Genomic DNA, 21,560 nt, shown 5'->3' with positions numbered 1-21,560 from the left:
AGGAATAACAGTAAACCAGTGTCGGGCACTATTACCCTGTAACAAGGGTTTCAGAGCAAGATACAATTAGCACCTACCTAAGGGACAGCCGGAGCAAAGCTTAGAAAGAGGAGGGACCTCAATCCCAGGTGTAGGACTTTTCAACCCCAAGGGATACCACAATACCAGATGACAGGGAAGGCGTATCCAGCAGCTGCAGGTCTGTGACGGCAAGCAGATGTAAGGAGGAGCAGATTTAGTGGTCCAGCAGTAAGGGGGACTGTGAGCAGCCAATATCCAGATAGAAAAAAAAGGCAGAACGTGGAGGGAGTTCCAGCCTGGAACAGAATCCAGAGAAGAGTAGTAGCAATCCGTGTGACAGTCCGTGGTCGGCAACGATAAATCAGAATCCAGGGAAAAACAGTAGCAATCCGTAGTGCCGTCCGAGGTCGGCAATGGTAAGTAGAATCCAGTAAGAAACAGTCCAGTTCTCAAAGCCAAGAGGACAAAAAGAAGGGCAATCCAGAGACGTGAGCGTGGTTTCAAAGTTCCATAAAACGCAAATGAAGTAGCGTGTAGCAAACTGTGTAGAACAGCTGATAAGCACTGAACTGCAGGGCTAAGTTCCTTTTAAACGTGTAGTCGTGTGATCACGTGACCGGACCAAGACTCAGTCACGTGAGGGAGGCCGCATCACCCGACTGCTGTGATGCGTACCGCTGACCACACTCCTCCATGGAAACCGCACTGTCAAAGGGGGACCGCAGCGCCGTACACCGAGATGCCGCTGCAGGATGGGCACAGGAGGAATCAGGGTAGGTGTGCATTAATTGGAGGAGCTGCCAGGAGTGACTGGGTGCATGGGGGAATGCATAACATTTAATCCGAAATACGTTAATTCCAAATACGTTAATTTGCTACCAGATGTACGAAATAGGGAGAATGTATGCATATTAAGTGTTTGCTCCCTTGAGAGACCCAACCCAATGAGTTCAGCTTTTGTCATATTAATTTTAAGACCTAACAATTTCTCCTGTTCTGGCAATACTGTTACCAACATCGGAATCGTAGTTTCAGGTTCCGTCAACGTCATTAACATATCGTCTGCATATGCTGCTGCCTCATGCATTTTTCCCCCAAAAATAATCTTTTTATCAAGAGCCGACGTGTGCAACTTAGAATTCAGTTACGCTATGAAGGGATTTAACCCATGACTCTCAGCGCACAAACATTTCAAACAACCAATGATAGATGACTAAGCCCTGATTTGATAAATGCAAATCTACCGAAACACGTGTCATCAGGAAGGGCATCACTTGTAATGAGATGATTAAAAAATTGAAAGACAAACCAATTTAGCGCAGATCTCTGGGGGTTTTTCTTTTCTAATTCTTTTTGGTGCTAGGTGCCTTATTTAAAGGGAGGGCCTTTATCACTTTTTCCACCTCTTCCTTTTATATCTCCCTCCAACATCTCCTTATCGCCCACCGTTACTTGTAGCATCTGTAATTCCTCTAGATACCCCTTTATTGCATCCAAATCTAGACAAGCTGAAGGATATAATTCTTTATAATATGACACAAAAGATTGCACAATATTCTCCATTAATGTGGCTATAGACCCATCGCTCTGTTTTATCCCGTTAATATGGCGATTGAAGTGTTGTTGTTTCAATTGCCTTGCCAATAATTTATCAGCTTTATTAGCTTTAACATAGTAGCATTGTTTTATGTTAAGTAGGGATTTCACAACCTGTTTGGCATGAAATAATTCTAATTGTCTCCTAATCTCTTTACATTTTTTTACCCGTCTTTTCTTTTTCTCACCGGAATTTCCCTTTGATCCTCAATTAAAGCATCTTCCCATTCTTCTTCCAAGATGTTGCTTTGTTTAAGCCGTATCGCCTGACGTTGCATCATTTCGCCTCTAATTACTGCTTTAAACGCATCCCACATAATATTCAAGGGCAGTTCTTCTGAGATATTGGTTTAAAAGTACTCATTCAGTTTCTCTCAATGTTTCTTGACAAGCCACATCTTGTACCAACTCTGTGGGGATGACCACGACCACAATCGCCTACCCCGTTTCCTGCCCCATAGGGTGACTTTCATGGGGGCATGGTCAGTCAGGGAAATTGGGTCTAGTTCTAGATCAACCAGTGCACCTATCGATCCCGGAGTATCGCACGCATAATCAATTTTTGAAAATGTATGGTGCACCTGCGAAAAACATGTGCATCCTCTCATTCCCTTTTTTAATCCTCCAGAGATCTTTCAGAGCCATATTCCAAAAACATTCTATCAGCGTGTCCGAAGTACCCACCCCCTTAACCACACTAAGAGCTTCTATCTCTTCTAGGGACCCAAGCCAAATTGAAATCACCAGTCAGTAATATTTTCCCCTCCGCAAACCTTTCTAGCTTCTTTAATACTGTGTGTATAAACTCTTCCTGTCCACAGTTGGGAGCATACAATGTCCCTGTAGTCATGACCCTGTTCCCCATGTTTAATTTTATAAAAAAGAGATCTCCTGTATGGGTCCATCATTGTGGCACATGCTTTAGCTCGTAACGTGTCTCTAAGCCCAATCAAAACACTGACCGTCTTCCCTTTTGCATTGTTAGCCTGAACGATCTGCGAGAATTGACGCATTACAAATCTTTTTGTCTACTCTCGGAATGTGTGTTTCCAAAACTAGATCAATAAACCCCCTTCTTATCTGCATCTCTAGATATTTCCTTTTTGTTGTTGTATTCACGCCACATACATTATGTGACAATATTTGTATTGCTGCCATTGTATTGTATTGCTGCCATTGTATTGTATAGATCGATGTCCGTACTGACTACCTATTCTGGTATTTCAACAAAACCCTTTGCAACAAGACTGTGATCCAAATGCCCTCCCAGCCCTCCCCAACTCAAATCCTCTTCTTACCACTCCTTCCCCCCACTCCGGGTCTGGAATGGCATCCTATGACTCATCCCAAACTTCTTAGGAATCGGCCCATGTTCTACCCGAAATTAACTGCAAGAGAACTAACCTCGCAACAATTCCAATACCAATCCAATATATAATAAGCCTGACCCAGCCTATTTCTTCATAGACCCAGTCCTGCTTCCTTGAATACCCTGGTGTCTTGGTTTCTCACACCCACCCCCCGCCTCTGTGTTCTGACCTTCCATGTTGAAGCCATGACATGCCATAAGCCCTTCTCCATGGACTTCCCTCAACGATTACCATCCTCACATCTTAGTAGGAGGACCTTTCATCTTTCCGCACTTCTTCCTGACAAGCCTGACCATTCCATAGTCTCCAGCCTTGTCCAGAGGAGCCTGCTGGTCCACTCCTATCCCCTTGTTGTCCACTTCCAACCCAAGGACAGAGTCCTTCCGAACATGTGGTAACCCTTTGCTGTTTAGCATCCCAGTTGAACAACAAACCAAAGGGAAAAGTCCACTTATAGGCAATCTGTTTGTGCGCTAAAGCCCTGGTCACTGGCCCTATTGCTCTCCACTTCTGTAGTGTAATCACAGCCAAATCCTGGAAAAGCAGTATTTTCAACCTATTGACTGTAATGTCCACCTATCCTCGGGCTGCCTTAAGTAGTCTGTCTTTGACCTCATGAGAAGCGAGCCCAGCCAAGACATCCCGGGGCATATCCCCCTGGCCAGACCTTCTTGGACCTACCTGGTGAATATGGTCTATTCGGATATCCTCTGGCTCCTTTTCCATTCGCAAAGCATTGTTGCATTAACGCTTTAATGTCTGCATTCTTTGTTTGCGCCAATCCCTTTATCCTTATGTTCAATCTTCGGGATAGATTCTCTAAAGCCTCTGTTTGTAATTCCAAATTATGTGTGGCTCTTGAGATCTGTTCTAGCAATTCCGAATTTTGCATGACTTCTGTTGAGACCACTGTTAACCCTTGTTCTGCGATATCCACTCTGCACCCTAAAGCGGCAACATTGTCTCTTATCTCCTTCAGGGAGTTCTTTAGATCCTCCTTAAGACTCTCCATCTGATCTTGCATGGCCACAGTCAATCTTTCTTCCATTTCTCTAAGCACGGTAGTTAAATCATCTTTGCTTATTGCCATATCTCTGCCTCCTTCATATTCCCTTTCCCTTCTGCAAAGACTTCCTCTAACTCCTTGCATGTTCAGTTCAGATTGTTGTCAGCACTTTTCCAATTGGCCCTCTTTTGCACCTCTACCACACCCTGTTTTGCAGGGGTTGCCTTCCCTTTTGCTCCTGGCATCGAAAGAAGTACAACAAATCCCCATCCCCCACCTCCTTCCAAAAAGGGGCGTGGGGGTGCTGCAATTAGTAAAAGTCTTCATTTTCCTGCAGGGGAACTGAACCATGCCTTTGCCTTGTATAATCACCCAGGCATCTCTGCTCCTGCATTTGCAACTTTAATAAAAGGTCTCTGCTGCTCACCAATCTTCCACAGACACATTTGAGCCACTATGTCTGCCAGGCCTGCACCCCGACTTCTTCCCATAAGCATAAGGGCCCTGGTTTGTTTAGTAAGTCTCATTCTAAGGCTTCATCCATTTACCCACCAGTCCACCAATCCTGCCACCAATATCCGCGTCCACTCGAGGGAGCGTGAGGTACTGCCCTCTCCTCACTCGACATCTCCTTCTCAAGCGCACCGGCCTTAATTATCAGCAGTGTCCCCCTTACTGTCTGGTAGCTGTTGCAGGCCTCACCGCCACGTCCCTCCTCGGTTGAGCTAAAATGCTTTATCCACCACCACCCGTGGTCTCACAGGCCGTTGTACTCCAAGTGGGGAGGAGGAAAAACCATTCCAGCCATCTGAAGCAGTTTCGAAGTGGAGTTGCATGCCTTTTTAATGCTGCTGCTTTAGCCCAGTCACAGCACTCTTTAAATCGCGTCCTCTTGCTCCGGCGGCCATTTTGAAATCTTAAATACCCTTTTCACTTATATTTTTCCAGTGTATAGTGATTATTATTATGATCACCATTATGAGAGAACATTATTTTAATGTAATGCCTCCCAGCATCAGATACAGGTAATATTACTAATACCAGTAGGTCTCAAAATATTGAGGGTAGTAAGTAATTTAATCTTAGTTGAAGTCTGCTAAGCCATAGGCTCCTGTGCATACCTGATACCAGTGCGTGTCCCAAATCTCAGGCTGTTGTGCTAAATACCAAAAGGAGTTGCAGAGCCTGGAATGCGTTTTCACAACACTGAACATTGAGAACGAGCTATCTGAGAAACTGCCCTTAATAGGGCTGCAGTGACACCGGCCTCAAAATCAGCACTCGACATCCGGTGCAGAAATAAACAGTTAATGGAGGAGGATCATGAGACTTAAGGTGTACCTAAGGATCACAACTCAAAGCATTTGACTTGACTTTCTGCAAGATGTTTCGAGAAGCAAGACCACAAGGCTCTCAGATTTTGCTTTTGTTTGACCCAGGGTCATGGGAATCTGACCCAAAGAGCTGAGAAAGACATGGTTACTCAGTCTAGGAGAAGACATCCTGACTCACACCGGAAGTCAATTTGATTTGTGAACATTACACCTGTAAACTGTTAACCTGCTTTATCAGGGATATGACACAAACGGAGACTGGACTGAGCCTTGTGACTATTCACTGCACTTTTCAGTCCTTTTGCCCTCAAAATGTTTGCAGGGACGTATCCTACTTTGGTTTTAGATTTTTGTTGCAGCCCTGTTGTACAGCAAAATAAACGTTTGTTGTAACACCACAAACAGGTTGCCAGTTACCCTTAATACATTTGAATTATCATTGCGCATACACATATTTGTATTGTATTTCTTATTTTTATCTATCTCTATTACAATGCCATAGTATATGTGAACGTGATGTGTTTTGCCATTTGGTCTAAGACAGTTGAGATTTTGTTTTTCTTGACTGTAAAGCTAAATAAATTATTTCGATTTGATTTTTTTCCCTGGAGGTCATGAGGTTGTAGAGAGTGAGAAAAGGGATTCTTCAGTATTCCAAGATTTAAAGAAGATTCATCCAGGACTGCGGCTTTATCGAGCAGCATTTGAGAAAAACCTTCCTAATATGGCAGAGGCATTGGCCTATGGGGCAGATGTTAACTGGGTAAATGCAGAGGAAAATAATGCAACACCACTCATCCAAGCTGTCCTTGGGGTATGGAGCATGTTTATTTTGTTGTGTTTTACTGTTGTGTGATCTAGTTACATAGTCATCTTTTGTTGAAACAATACTTATAGTTACAGTGAAAAAAGGAATGAAACATACAGCCTGTATTTTAATTATGAATATTGGATACATTCAATTCACATTCCTTACCATTGCTTATAAGTAGCAGATTTCGTAATTCATATGCATACCACAATGTACGCATATTAATTATGAAATCTGTTTTATTTACTTTAAAAACATAGAAAATCGTTTAATTTAATAGCTTGTTGCACTTTAATAATTGACCGCAATTTCATGCAGTTGGTAAATGTTTTCCTCATCTAACATTTTACTCCCATGTTGATTCTTGATCAGAATTCCCAGTATGTGCAACATTCAAATACTTAAGTCGCTCCTGCAGGTACACAGAGCAATAATTAATTAGATGTTTTATAGATTTGGAGCATTTTTCAGTATTACGGAAGCTGCAAATTCTTAACACCCATGGAATACCTCTCATTGTAACAGTAACTTCAAATATCATTAATGATTTCAATTTTAGTTTCATTTAATCAAACCATCTCTGTGCAAGGGACCTGACCCATAGAGTTTGGAATAATCCATAGAGCCAGGGCAAGCATATAATAATGTATTCCTTCCTCCCACAAATTCCTCATTTGTGGCATAACTCCAGCCCAGCTGTTCTCTGGAAACTTTTCCGCCACCATGGCCGCAGCTCGGCTCCTCATCTCCGTTCCATGCCTTTACCTGCCCCATGCCAGAGATGTTGTGGGGCCAGTACACATTTTTGTTTCTGTTCACGTCAGGAATACCTCTTAAAGTGTTGTATCATCCTGAATCATGCAAAGCCCTCTGGCGTAAAGTGTTTGTCGATCTCGGACTCCCAGGTTTGTGGGCCATGTCAGTCTATGCACCTCAGGGCTATCCAGGATTGTGCTGCAATTGTCTTCTTCTTTTTCCACAACGGAAAAGGTGATAAGAGGACTTGATCAAGATCCACAGGCGTGGAACAGAAGTTGAAAGGCTCACCCAGCAGTTCCTCTTTGCACTACTAGTTGACAGCTTTGCTAAGACCCCAGTGCCGGTGGCTTTGGCAGTGCCCTTAGGACTTGCTGCACTTTGACAAGCCTGGAGGGACGCTCTGTGGGACCACGGCCTGAGGCCCCAGCACCCATGTGTAAAGACGCATTTCTGCACCACCCCGTTTGGCACTTGCTATAGCTGCTTTGGTGCCGGTGATGCTGGAACTTCTCTGTATTACACTACGCTTCCTATGGGGGCATTTGTGAGATGGGGGCAATCTTTAATGAAGAGGGTGACCCTGTCCCTTTTGGACTGGATTCCCCATGCCCTAGAGTTGTGAGACTTTCCAGAGGAGTTGCATGGCAAGGGAGAGGATCTGTTGGAGGTGGGTTCCAACCTGCATGAGGCCAGTAACTTGTTTACCTCCAGAGTTGGACATCTCTCAGGCGCTGACTCTGGAGAAAGTGACGGGCTTCATACCAACGCTGATGGCCAAGGTGGTCCAGACACTGGGCTTGTCACCCCCTTTCAGACAAAGTTCAAATCAAGCTTACGAACATTCTGAACGAGGGTCTGCAAAGAGAGGCCTTGCTGTCTTTTGACCTAGCGGAGGCGGCCTGAGTCCTGAAAGCTTCAGAGAAGCCTGCCTCCATCCTCGTAGTTGACCGAGATGCACCACCCGGCATCTACTGGCCCAGCCTTTCTGTACTCTCGTACATCTCCCAAGCGCTTTGTGGTTCAAGCTGCGATTGCCAACCGTAATACGTCCAGGTTTCCCTCTTTTGGCTTCCGACAGGGTGAGCAAGAGGTTGCACACATGGGGAGGAATGCCTTCACTTCGGGTAGTCTTGCCTTGAGGGTGGTGAACACTTCCTGTGCCCTAGCCCATAATCCTTTGACCTTGGGAACTGCCAAGCATTTGTCAGCGGGGGATGTTAGGGAGGGCTTTAGTGCCCTGGTCCAGGACATTGAGGAGTCCAGACAGATGCTTCAGTCTGGCCTTGACAAAGCTATCTGTATGGCATGGCTGATGGCTATCGGTACTCTAATGAAGAGGCACTCCTGGATGATAACTTCAGATTTCACCCAGGACGTGCAGGCGCAGCTCCTGGATCTGCTTTTTGACAGGCATTAACTATTTTGGGCAAAGGCCGACAAGTCCCTCCATAGGTTTCATTCCTCAAAGTCCCAGAGCTAAGTCCTTGGGCCTGGCCGTACAGCCACATGCAGCTCCCGCTAGCTGAGGGAGAGGATTTTGACCCTTCCCATTTTATGCCCATGCAGGTGAATGACCCAAAACCAGAACAATAAAAAACAATTCCAAGTTGGCCAAATAATTAATGCAGCCATTTGCAAGGAAAACAATGTTTTATTACATGCAAAAAGTATCAGACGGTCCCGTAGAACTGAACCAACATGGAGCTCGCTCCACCCAAAAGTTGCAGCTTTTATAGCGGAAAACCGCAAAAGAACAGACCTATGCACAATAAAGATTACAGCACTCCTCATTGGCTAACACGTATGTACAATTCTAATTATCCCCTATAATCTATTACCCTATTAGCCACCCATTACCTAAAACACATTCCCCTAAACACATGACCTACTGCATTGTCATTGTGAAACTTAGAAATTAACTAACGGGTACATTGTTACCATAATCTTTATCTGTAACAAGTACACATTCCAGACTATCATGTAATGTGCACCCCTCCGTCGGGGCCTGATCAGAGGGTTCTATGTTATTTCGCTGTGGTATTTTTTATTGCAGGTTTTTTCATCGCCTTTTTTTTCTTCTAAAAACTTTTTTTTTTGGGGTGGGGGGGTTACTCCCCAAGCACCCCCCTTTTTCTATTCCCTTAAACCCACAACCATTTATTTAATTTTTTTAACCCCCCCCCAAAAAAAGATGGTTTTTTTCGAAATAAAAACGGCAATGAAAAAACACGCGATGAAAAATACTGCAGTGAAATGCGTGTATACCGATCAGAGTGTGAATAGCAAGGACAGCTCTGCATGGATAACATAATGGGCCTCCTCATTATACCTGACACTCTGGGGCACACAGACAGCTCCCTACCCTTGTAGATACATTTATTGGCATCCTCCCATCCCAAGCACAGTACAGCCCTAGAACATCACCACCTTATGTCTCTGGGAACCTAGGTGCCCATGAATGACGTGATCGGGGCACCACTCTTATGTTTGAATTTCGCTTATTTATGTGTCCCTGCAGTTCAAATAGGATGACCTCTCTTCGGGCGAGGGCAGTAGTGCTCTAAATCATCACCAGGCGTCTATGCCATCACAGAACCCCATGCCCTGGTCACATACATTTAACCGTCAAGAGGTGCAGCCTTACCCTTCCTCCCTGGACCTAACATTCCTTTCCCAGCTCCTGCGAGCTCTGCAGATGCACTCAACTGTTATTGGCACAGCACAGCTGCCTGTGGCTTTGGCAGCATAGCTTCTCTCTGGGGAATGGAATGGGGACTCGTCTCTGAATCAACTGGACAGAGCCGCAGCTCCACGTTAAGCCGTTTTGTGTACTTTCACAAACTCATCCTGTAACGTGCCCTAAAATCCAACATGGCAGAACTCCTGCTGCGAGGTCCAGGGGCTAACGTCTTTGTGACAACACTTCTGATTCCATCTCACAGGCCTGCCTACTAGCACATTGTTGAAAACATAACACTAAATGCAAAAGACATCACCATATCTTTAACCTCTGTCTCCGCAACGAGAATACATTGTTGCTCTTTCTATATTGCTAAATGGTGCTTCTAATATGTGTCAAAGTTAATCTACAAATGGATACATGCAAATTCTGCCCCCCCCAATAAGAACTGCTAGCGCTAGGCTGCCTGCTGATGTTAAGCGCAGTCTAAATATTTTAGCCTGCCTGGGACATTGCACATGCCAACACTCCCCCTTTTAGTTAATATTCCATTAACTAACCCAGCAGCTTCCCTCCTTCTATAATCATCATCATCTTTGGGCACCCACACTTTGCGTATGTGACATAAATTTTCCTGCATCCGGGCATATTCTTCTGGGGTACACGTCATAACACAGCCCCCAACTCCTGCCACATCTACCCAATGGTCCACATACTTTTCTGGATCTTGGGGAGTAAGACAGCATCCCCGGGGAGACCAGCGCAGCGTTCTACTCATAACATCTTGTGCTCTGTTTCACCATTCCGCTTATCGGTCTGTATGTGCACGTGTTTTGTGAGGGGAGCAGCTTTACTTCTTGTTATAGACATAAACATCATCATCACACTCTTAGGCAGTGTCTTGGGGGCAGCACCGAAGAACCATTTGGCAGGAACAAACGCATTACAAGAATAAATTCCACAATGGGGGAACCAGCACCTTTACAGCTATCCCCAAACAAAACTGGGCCCATGAATACATCGAATTGAACCAGTCTTCAGCACTCACTCGCGCTTCCTTTTCCATGACAATCTGCATGTTGTGGAGGGCCCTTATGGCATAGGATAAAGATCCATTGTCCGCGTCATTTGGGGGTATGTATGTGCATCACGAAGCTCCTATCTTTTTTGCACACGCCCCCTTCCATTACCATGAGCAAATCCAGAACATGCCGGTTCTGGAGGGTCATGAGACAAATAGTCAGGAATTCTGTTTTTTTATTAAATTGAGACCCTGCTCTGTCTGGTTCGCTACCTGGAGCATCTCCCACCTGGGTTTCTGCAGCCACTTGGCATTGGCTGTAGTTTGCATCCCATTCACAAGAAGGGAGGTGAAAAATGTCTGTCTTTGTGAAAAGATGGCATTATTCTGGGTTCGCTTGGAGCTTATCAGAGTAGTCTTGGGACCAGTAATTTGATGTCTTCTACCGTCAAGCTCTTAGTGAGCGGCAATCACGCTGATGGGGAGGGGATTTATTTGCTACTTGGGTTGACATGTTTATGATAGTCAAAAGCGAGTCGGGCACTATGAGAACAGCCAAATGCAAGGTGGTGAGATAAGATGCCTCTCCAGGATGGGGGACGGTGGAGATAAATCTATTGTCCACATACCCTATAGAAGTCCATTAAAACTGATGTGCCATTAGTCAGGTCAGGAATAAGTCTTATTGCACCTTTAATTTGTACCTACGAGTATAGTGTCATTTCCTCTGAAGCAAATTTGCATCTTAGCATGATTTTTGTTCAGTTAGATCCTGGTGAGTTTTGACACACAGGTGCTCCAAGTAGTAGAACCTTTCTGGTTGACGCATGCCAATACATCCTGAGAACCCCAGTAGATCCCCCTGTAAACCCCCTGCTGCAGAGCTCACTAGTCCTTTCACCCATCTGTCATTGGAAAACAGCGCACCTTCTCATTTCATTAATGGCATGGTCTTATTTGACATTGTGCTTGCTCTTTATGCTTGGCAACATTCACTTGTATCTCTGTCCCTGACTAATGCCCGGACCGTGTGTCCTTCAAACAGGCTTTGTATCCTGTAAAGTGTTAGGTGCACTAGATATTGGGCTTATTCATATCCACATGGATATGGATCTATCTGAAGATATTGGACTATTAGAGGTGGCATTTCTTGCGGGATAAACAGTATGGGTGTGCCTGTTGCATGGGTTATAAGGGTGCAAATGTAGCAGCTCTCATTTGACTTCGTTCTACCCACCTCCTTCGTATGGTTGTACCACATATCTGTTTCGGTTTGGTGCACATCTGCAGCTGTATCTAAGATGACACCTTTATATTAATTATATTCAATTTCATTTTCTGTTTACGTTCTATTTCTTGTCATCCCCATACTTAATGTTTGTGTCATTGTCAATAGTATACCCCCTGTGAGAAACCTAGGGGTATTCTCCCATTAAGACCCTGAGAGTCCTCTATGCAGGTGGCCAGGGGAGGGCCATCGCTCTTGGATCCCAACCCTGGGGGTGCACAAGTGATGGAGGATCACCTGAGTAGGGGGATCTGGGGTTGTCTTCGTGGGAATACCCCAGGCGAGACACAGTGTCCTAACGGGCGATAGAGAAGAAAGTCCCGGACACCTTCATGGGATACATTTGGCCTCATTACAAGTCTGGCGGTAACCGAGCCGGAAAAACCGGCAGGTTACTGCTGGACTCGTATTACCATTCCGCCTCTGTGATTCGGGGCATTACGACACCGGTGACCCGGGAATTCCGGAAGCGGAGTTGTGTAAGTCCCCATTCCCATGGAGCCCCATAGGACTCCATGGGGATGGGGGATCATGGAAACACTGGTTCCATCTATGACAGAGCATGTGTCATCCATGACCCAAGGTGGAGAAAGGAAAGAGTCACCTGCCCATGGTGGAGAAGGAAGAAAAATCAACTAAAACAAAGACAGAAGTCTGATATTAATATCCATTTATCCTCTACCAATATAGATTATAAGGAATACCATCAAGACTCATGTTTTCATAATCGATCATCAAGAACATGGAAGGGGGCAACCATCCCCTTGAGGACAAAAAAAAGTTAGAGGATTTACCTATGGCAATTGTCAATTCCCTAATAGAGTAGCAGGAAATAGGCCTATTCTCCAAAACCCTGCCATCACTATTTCCAGCCCATACTGGGACAAGGAAGAGGCAATCGATATCAGTGAAGAATCCCCATAGAAGCATGGGGAAAGAAAGGGAGACCTACTATAGAAAGAACTCCAGTTGTCCCACTAATTGTCGGGCAAGATCAGGCATTTAATAATGACCATTCACACTTGACTCCACTTGACTGTTTTTTAAACTATAAAAGGTGTGGTTTTTCACAAGGAGTTGAGTGGGCTGAGGAAGCTGTCCAAACAGGAGAGGCCAAGGAGCAGAGCGCAGCAGGAGTTGAAGTGTGGAGGAGAACGGTGTGCTGAGACGCTGGCCCGGGGTTTGTGAGGGGCTGCAGCGTGGCTAGGGAGCCATGACTCCAAGGAGCCGGATTAAAGTAGCCTGTATCCTGCTGTTGGCGTTCGGTTTACAGCTCATTCCCTTGGAAGCCCAGTGAGTGAGAGAAACTCGCAAGCGTGCGTCTGACCGGAGCGGTAGAAAGACAGTTTAAAGCGGCACAGAGCAGAAAGTGAGATAACGTGTGCCAAGTACAGAAAGTGAATGAAGGAGTGAAAAGCATGCACAGTGAAGAGAGGACAGTGAAACAAGTGTGCAGGAAGCAAGAGTAAGAAACAGACAGGTGCAAGGGTGCACATTAAGGAAAAAGAGTATGAAAAAGGAAGGTGCAAGTGTGCACAAGGAAGGAACAGCAAAAGGAAGGTCCAGTTGCGCACAGTAAAGAAGCAAAGGAGAACGAGAAGGGGTGCAGGAAGCATCTGAAGGTGAAAGGTTTTAAAGGAAGAGCAAGGAATAGAGAGGGATTACAGATCGGAGTGGTCATGCCTAGGAGTAGCAAAGAACCGGGCGGTTTCGAACGCCTCTTGATTGTAACCCACAAGTGAAACTTGTGTGAAATAACTATAAATAAAAAATGAACGGTACATCCTTACAAGATGAACTTGTGTGTGTAACTAAGAGGGACCTAAGATTAAGGAAGGGAATCTTGAGAGGCCTAACACAGTGCAATACCTGTTATTTTCAGCGATATTGAAAGAAAAGAAAAGCACATCCTGACAGAACTGAATTTGTGTTGGAAACTGAAAAGGGGCCTGAGCTTCGGGAAGGGAGCTCTTCGAAGCTTCAAGAGGAACTGTTATTTCTTTTGTAGGCTTTGGAATTTGAACAAATTGAAGCTTGGGGGAGGGAGCTCAAAGGAACCAAAGACACTTTAAGTATTTGAGAATATTGCAAGGGCTCTGTGGAGATGGTCTTAAGAATAGTCCTTTTTGATTCAACTCGTTTTTGTGACATTGACCAAGCTACATCTGGTACGAAGACCACCCGAAACCCACCTTGGTTTCCTATTTTTGTTAAACCACCGTTTTCCCTTTTTAAAAAAAAATTCCTATGACATTTTTGTAGAGAGTGAAGGCAAGCATAGAGCTTGAGGTGCCTGCAGAGACGGTGGGGTGACCATAGGCGTGGCAGCTATTTGTTCTCTCCTGGGAATAAGATTTTGAGAAATTACCTGTATACAATTTGTTAAATCCCTCAAATACTCCTGAAACTCCTCTCCCAAAATCTCAGCTGGCATCAGTGGTGTGTGAACCCTTCTACCAGTCACTATCTTGTGCGGGGACAAGTGGTTGTCTTTACCTGGCTCTTTCCTAAAGGCTGAACAGAGACAAAGGAAGATAATGAAGCAGGTTCTTCCCTAAAGTGTGGCACAACTTTTGACAGTTTTTATTTTAAGAGACCAGATCCAGTTGGCTTGTGGGTGATAAATCAAAACTTATGTTTAATTCCTAGTAGGGATGTAATCTCTTGAAATTCATTAAAAAAGTGAGATCCATTGTCTGACTTTAGGACGTCACATATCCCCCAGTGAGGAAAGATCTTGTGTACTAAAAATGTGGCTGCTGATTTAGCATCTGGTTGTGTGCAAGGGCCTGCCTCAATCCTTCGGTAAAATGGACACACAACAAGAAGATAACGATAGTTACTGCCCGCTTATTCATATCCACATGGATATGGATCTATCTGAAGCTCCCATAAAGGTCATGTTGGAAGGGGAAATGTGCCACGCAACGTCCTGAGGGTCTGTCTGCTGCTGTAGAGGTGGCAAGTAGTGCAATTTGCCAAGAATGTATCGGCATATTCTTGAAGATTGGGCACAAACCAGCCCTCCTAGCTATGTGCTGCAATATACGGTTTAGACATATGCGTTAGTTAATGCGGTTGCTCAAGAGCAACCATAAGCAATTTTTGTGGCCTTACTACTTTACCTGTAATGGTCTGTCTCCAGATAAGATTTGTTGGTGACAGCGAGCACGCCGTTTCACCCACAAGCCCTTCTCCTCTTGGGGTGCCTGACCTTCACATTCAATTATCTGAGTGAGCGGGACTGCTGTGCAGGGTACCACTAGCTGCAATTGCTGTATAGCTACCTCAGGGTATGCCGTGACGCCAGGCACTTCTAAACGTGCTGCTTTTTTGGTGACAGCATTGCGGAGTGAAGCAAAATCTGTGTCCTGGGTGTGGGTGGCGCATTTCACCACCGCTGTTACTGATTGGCGGGATAAGGCATACATTAATCTTTCTAGCAATGCCACATGCAGCCCAGGCATCCCATAGGCCATCTTGAACGCTCTTCTTTGCCATCTGGACAACCCTGAATGTACTGTGGATGTTATGTATGCCGAATCAGAATATATTGTTACTAGACATACTTGTGGTGCTTCAATCAGTCCAATGAGTCATAATGTGTTGCTAACCTCTTTTTAATTGTTAACTTCATACTCTCTCTATGAGGCGCATTATTGCAGCTTTTATATGCCTTTGGCCAGTTTCATGAACAATCGTCGATGACCCATCAATGAATAGGACCTCCCCCTCTTCAAGTGCATCCTCTCTCGCATGAGTTGTCATCCTCGCGACCTTTGTATGTGACAGTCATGCACCTCCTCTTCTGGCTGAACGGGTACAGAAATGAACATAGCCGGGTTCACTGTGCAACACCTTAAAATGTGAATGAAAAGATTTTATTATATGACCTCATAACCCAATGCTCTTGGAGTTGAGGGTTTATTTTGGACCTCCCCAGAATGGCAAAAACCATGTGCTCCACATATGATATGATATATGATATGATATGATAGGTTATTTCTAACACGCTTAATACCCAGAGGTTTTTTAAGCGCAGACCCGGATTCGGACCTGTGTTGCTCCGTGTCATCTTGCTTCCAAGGCAAGCACTTTGCCCTTGAGCTATCCTCCCCATATGTTACTGAGCACCCCATTGTTTTTGCCGATGATTGTTCAATCGCAAAAGCTGCTGCTGCTAACATTGTTCATAAGGAAACTGACCCTGCATTACTTAGTCTAAGATCCTGCTGTAATAGACCAATGATTTGTCCCGTAGATGTTGCCTGAGTCAGCACTTCTGTCATTACTTCCCTGTTAGAATTCATTTGTGTAGTCAGGGTTGCTAATACTGGAGCTTTAGCTTTACTTATCACATCCTTAAGTAATTGGAAACCTGTCATCATTTCTCCTGTCCATGTAAGTGACCGTTTCACTTTCTGTGCTTCGTTAAGTCCTTGTAACAAGGGCTATGTGTAACTACAGTTGTCAAAAATCCACATACTACAATAGTTACACCATCCTAAAAACAGTGTCATCCCTTTCACGGTTGTAGGATGTGGTGTTTTTGTATTGCAGTTGCTCTCTGGGGTTACCCTTTTTCCTGCTGAAGATATAATTTGCCCGAAGTGTACCTCTTCCTTCTGACAATACTGTATTTTGTCTTTGTCCACTTTGTACCTCCACTGTTCTTTGGTGTTACTGAACCCTAGGAGGTCATCTACCTACTGAATGATGCTCTGCATGTGCATGTTACCTAGCTCAATATATAGTGCTCTGTTAAAAATACTGGGGGACTCACAGTATCCTTGAGGGAGTCTTGTATGTTGAAATTGCTGCCTGCGCTACAGAGACACAGTGAGATACTGAGAATCCTGGTGCAATGGGATGGAGAAAAATGCATTTTTCAAATCGATTACAGTAAAATATGTGGCCTCAGTGGGTATGTTGCAAAGGATCGTGGCGGGATTCGGTACTACCGGGAATTCTACCTCCACAATATTGTATCATTCTCTAACTTGAACCCTTCCTTTCTAGACAGGGTATATAGCTGTGTTGCATAGAGATTGTGAAGGTACTATTATGCCTGTTGCCATTAAGGCCACAATGGTGTCCTAAATCCCTTCATCTGCCTCTAGATAATGGGTATTGTCATACTCACTGGAATATTGCACACCAATTCAGCTTTATGTGAACAGCCCCAATGCTCTTCAATAACTCTACATCATGCAGGTTACTGGACCACAAGGTGCTGGATACCTTTGCCATGTCTTCCTGTAAGTGAGAGGGTATTGCTCTAACAATACGTGTAGTGTGCAGTACTTCTCTGTGCTGCGCCATGACCTGACAAGAGAAATCTATTTCGAAAATCATTTCTCCATCGTCATCATCAAATAACTAATCAGACACCCCCTTAATGCCTGTGTAGGAGCTATACACAAAAATGTGTGCCACTCATCTCCTTCATCAGTCCCTATCAATATCACAGTTTCCTTCTTGATTAATTCTGCCTCTAAATCTAGTGTGAGGACTGTACCTGGAGCATGTTCTTGAGGGACTGCTGGCCTAAACAAAAATTCCACAACTCTGGATGTATTGGCACCCCTCTGGTAGCAGCATCACTATAAAATGCTTGTTTTATCACAGCTGCTCTAGCCTGATATATTCCTGGGGTTGAGTACCATCTTCAGTAAATGCAATAGTTAAGTTTAGCTTGCTCAGGAGGTCCCTACCTAACAAATTTACTGGGGTATGTTTTGAAAATAATATCGGGCCTACCACATCTGGTACCTACATTGATGGGCAAGTCTTCTGCAAACAGAACCAACATTATTGCCCCAGAGAACCCCCTGCGTATCCATTACTTTTCCTGATAAGCAGAAATGACCTTCGTTAATACAGGACTTTGTAGCTCCTGTGTCTACCATAAAGGTGAATGTTTTACTACCTATCCTCACACCTACCTGGGGTTCCTCTTCTGGGTCGGCAGTGAGTGACAGGACAGGGCATGTCAGTGCTCTCTTTGGGCTGTCCTATTGGGGATAGGTGTTCGATACCAGGAGTGGAAAAAAACTCTCAACTAGTGCCCTCGCTCCGGTGTAATGGGTTAGCATACCCTCTGGTAAGGGATTTTTGTCCCAAGACTGATATATGGGGCATATGGGGCTTGCTACTGCATGTACGGTGGTGCAGTATTTGGACCTGGTGTCTGATAATGATTCTGTGGTGGTTGTCTAGGGTTAGACACCTGTGGGGGGCCTGGGGCAATTGGGGGCATCATCTTTGGTGGATGGTATGTAGGTGCATATGTGGGTCCATTATGATAAACTCAAGGATCATAAGAATATATTAGTCTGCTCCTACACTCTTGTGCAAAGTGTCCTGTCTTGCCGCTGGTCCAACACTGTCGCAGTTCCCTAAACGTCAATCTCATTCCCCCTGAATCCACCCCCTCTTTCTCTCTGTTAACCTCACGCCTCCCTTCTGTTGTCTGAATACCCTTGATAATCCTCTGTCCATTCTGGTTCTTATCTTGTCTCCTGCTGCCCCTCAGGAGAACTTTTAATCTGCACCCTGTCCACGCTTAACTTTGCCAGCTTCTTCTGTACTAATTTTGCCTGTTTTGCAGTTTCCTTTTCCTGCTGCAGCCTTCTACAATGATGCACTATGATTGCTTGATCTCAGTCGATCCCTACTACCCTATCTAAATCTTTATGCACATCTTTGGGAAGTCCCTTCTGTAACATATGATACAATATTGCTATATTCTTGTCCCAGGGCTCCCCTGTCTTCACCCCCCACATTTCTTGAATCTGGTTTATCTACAGTGCAGGTTCTTCATCTAACTTCATGGTACAGGCCATAATCAAATCAATGTCTGGTGTGTCTGGGTATGCTGTTATTAACACATTCCACATTCTCATTTGGCAGTCATTAAACTGCTCCATCATGATTGTCATTATTTATCTGTACTCCTGTATATGTTCAGAAGCAAGGTTGGCAAAAGGACAGCGAGATTCAGCACAATGACCTACTTAGTGTGGGGTGGTGTGAGAAGCGCTGCGGGTGAATGTAGGGGTGGGGACTTGCCACGTCCTACCACAAATGGAACAGAGAAAGATTGTTTTTACAAACACACTGCGCACACACACAGATTAGATTAAAGTTGGTGTATATTAAATCCGCAAAAACGGTAGCCTGACACGTGTTTCGAGCAACATGCTCTTCTACCAAGGCTACAGGTTTGTGTACATGGGAGATAAACCAGTACAAGAAATTTAATATACATGTAAATGACCCAAACAAGGAAGCAAAAAACCAAGAGGATGGTTAACACACCAAAACAAATATAAACATTGAAGGCAGGGGTTATCAGCCACATTATACAACAAACATACATGATGTCAAGTAATACATTTGCAAAACAAAATATCACAATTCGTAGGGACAGGAACAATTTCATACAAACACCCAATGTCATGATGGAGCGTAAAAATAAAAGGAGGAAAGAGAAGGGTAGGGGGGAAGAAGGGTGAGAAAGAACAGAGAAGTGTGTTAGCAATGTTGATCAAGGTTGGTCACACAGTTAGTCAATGAACGAAAACTGAGTTAGGTACCTGTTAATAGGGTACCTTTTGAATTGGAAGCTAGGCAGGAGAAAAAAAATAAATGATTGAGAAAAGGGGGGGTATTTCCCCAGAGCGGGACATATTGTTGCGTGTAATAGCCTTAAACTGAATTTACCAGGGGTATGTATATAAGCAAAAATATATAGAACTGCGGGCTCCACTGTAAAAATAACATACAGTGAATCAATGGTAACTTTTAGAATAAGCGGTAAATTAAGTGTATGACATTTAAGTAATTAACAATAATACGGCGGTAGCTAAATTCTACATACCTTAAGATGCTGTTGCAAGAATAAATTGAAAGCGAGTTCGCACTGAGACTGGATACACCCACCAAAATTGAAAACAAGCACAAGAGTGCGAGCCCAGCATGAGGAGGAATGAAAAAAGGGGATAAAAGGCAATTAGAGAGTGGTCAAAGGTGCGCGTCTAGCCGCTCATTAACAAGGCGCGTAGACCCTCTGAAGAGCTAGGGGTCTACGCGCAAGTACTATTCTTACCAGCGTCTCCGCTGTGTATGAGGACAGGAGCCAGGCGTGCGCGGCTCCTACTTGCATTAATAGATGTGAGTCCGATCGTTGCAAAAAGGTCTGAATGTCAAAAATAGGACACCATCTTAGGTGAGTAAAACTTCAAAGCCTGAGATATGTTGCCTTCCTCCAGATGTCCTCTACCTGTTCTCCTAGTAGCACAGCAAATCTACTTTTCATGTCCCCGACTGCCATGTAATCACAGCGGTCTGTTTTTCAAATGCATATATCAATTTCCCTGCCCCTGTTGTGAGTGAGGGCAATGCCTTCATTAAGTTGTTTCTGTCCATATGTGGCCAGGGCACGTATTGTGCCTTCCCATGTCCTTTGTGTAGTAACAGAAACTGTGTTCCAACCTGTTTAGCCTGTGTGGTTCTCCTTCCTTTTGCTATAGCAACCATCCTCTACCAGGATGCTGCCCCTGTGCCCCCACCCCCTCCCTGGTCCTCTGCCAAGTCTGTTTGCCCCCCCTTCTTCTCTGGCCCTCCACCTTGCTCTGCCTGATCTCTTCTTTCCTGCCTTCCCCTATCCCTTCTTCCACCCCCCCCCCCTTCATAACCACCGTTGGAGTTGTATTGATACACTATGGTTTCACCATCACCGACCTGTTGCCATCGCTTGGATTTGACTTTGTGGACACATTGACTTTTGCTGCTTCACCCTCTCAACTCTCATGCTGGACCTCCCCTGGATCTCGTACTCTGGTGTGGCCCTGTACCATGCTGTGCCCATCGTCATCTTGACATCTTTGCTCACATTTTCTGTTCCCTGCAACATGGTGTTTTACTGACCTCTGCAACTATATTCGCTCTCCCCTCTGCTTCTCTTTTTCATTGTTTTATTCTCTCCTCTCCTTTCTTCCTCCCTCCCTTACTTCTTTTTTTTGTAAGCACTTTATCAGAATTGGCCCGACCTAGTATGATGGCATCAAATGTCTGTCTCCTCCACCTTCCCTTACTTGTTTCCCCCAACCCCCACACCTTTCAGCACTATCTGAAATGTCGTTAGGCCTAGTATGATAGTCGCTTATTTTGTTGCTCTCCTTCTCCCTCTACTCCAACCCCACCTCCCCCTAATTGAAAAATTTCCGGCACTACCTCAATTGTCAGGCATAGTAATGTAGCCACTTGTCTGTCTCATTCTGCTTCCCACCCCGCTCCTCTCCTTATTGTCAAAAGCTCTTATACTATCTGAAATGTCACTAGGCGGATTACGATAGTTAATTTCACATTCTGAATGTATTCAAGGACTTGTAATAATGGCACTGTATTCTCCCTTGTTCCTTCCCTGCCTTGAAGCGCTTTGAAACACATTGATTGTGTATAGGTGCTACATAAATAATCAGACCTGGTCAAGCTGTAAGCCTTGCCCCCCATAGGCTCTCTACCCTCTGTGTTGGTACTGGTGGTATCTTGTCCTCTTCATTCTCCCCCTCTGACACCCACTCCTCTTCCTCCTCTGCGACCTCTACGTCTCTAGCCATTTGAGTAGAGTCAGACAGCACGCAATGTCCTCTCTGTATGCCCCTCTGCAT

The 21,560-nt window shown here is 44.7% G+C and overlaps 1 protein-coding gene across 4 annotated transcripts in view; it reads left to right on the top strand.

Annotated features, from left to right (window-relative positions):
• Positions 1-21,560, top strand: part of ACAP2 (ArfGAP with coiled-coil, ankyrin repeat and PH domains 2) — a 1,585,345-nt gene that overhangs the window by 1,377,177 nt on the left and 186,608 nt on the right. For all 4 annotated transcript variants that reach the window (XM_069618585.1, XM_069618583.1, XM_069618582.1 and 1 more), the window contains one exon: positions 5,939-6,141. In XM_069618585.1, the coding sequence (XP_069474686.1) occupies positions 5,939-6,141 (203 nt within the window). The remainder of the gene's footprint in view (positions 1-5,938; positions 6,142-21,560) is intronic.

This window comes from Ambystoma mexicanum, chromosome 10, assembly GCF_040938575.1.
Source record: "Ambystoma mexicanum isolate Mex_15411 chromosome 10, UKY_AmexF1_1, whole genome shotgun sequence".
Taxonomy (NCBI): Eukaryota; Metazoa; Chordata; class Amphibia; order Caudata; family Ambystomatidae; genus Ambystoma; species Ambystoma mexicanum.
The sequence above is the reverse complement of the archived record's forward strand: the minus strand, read 5'-3'. Positions and strand labels throughout refer to the sequence as shown.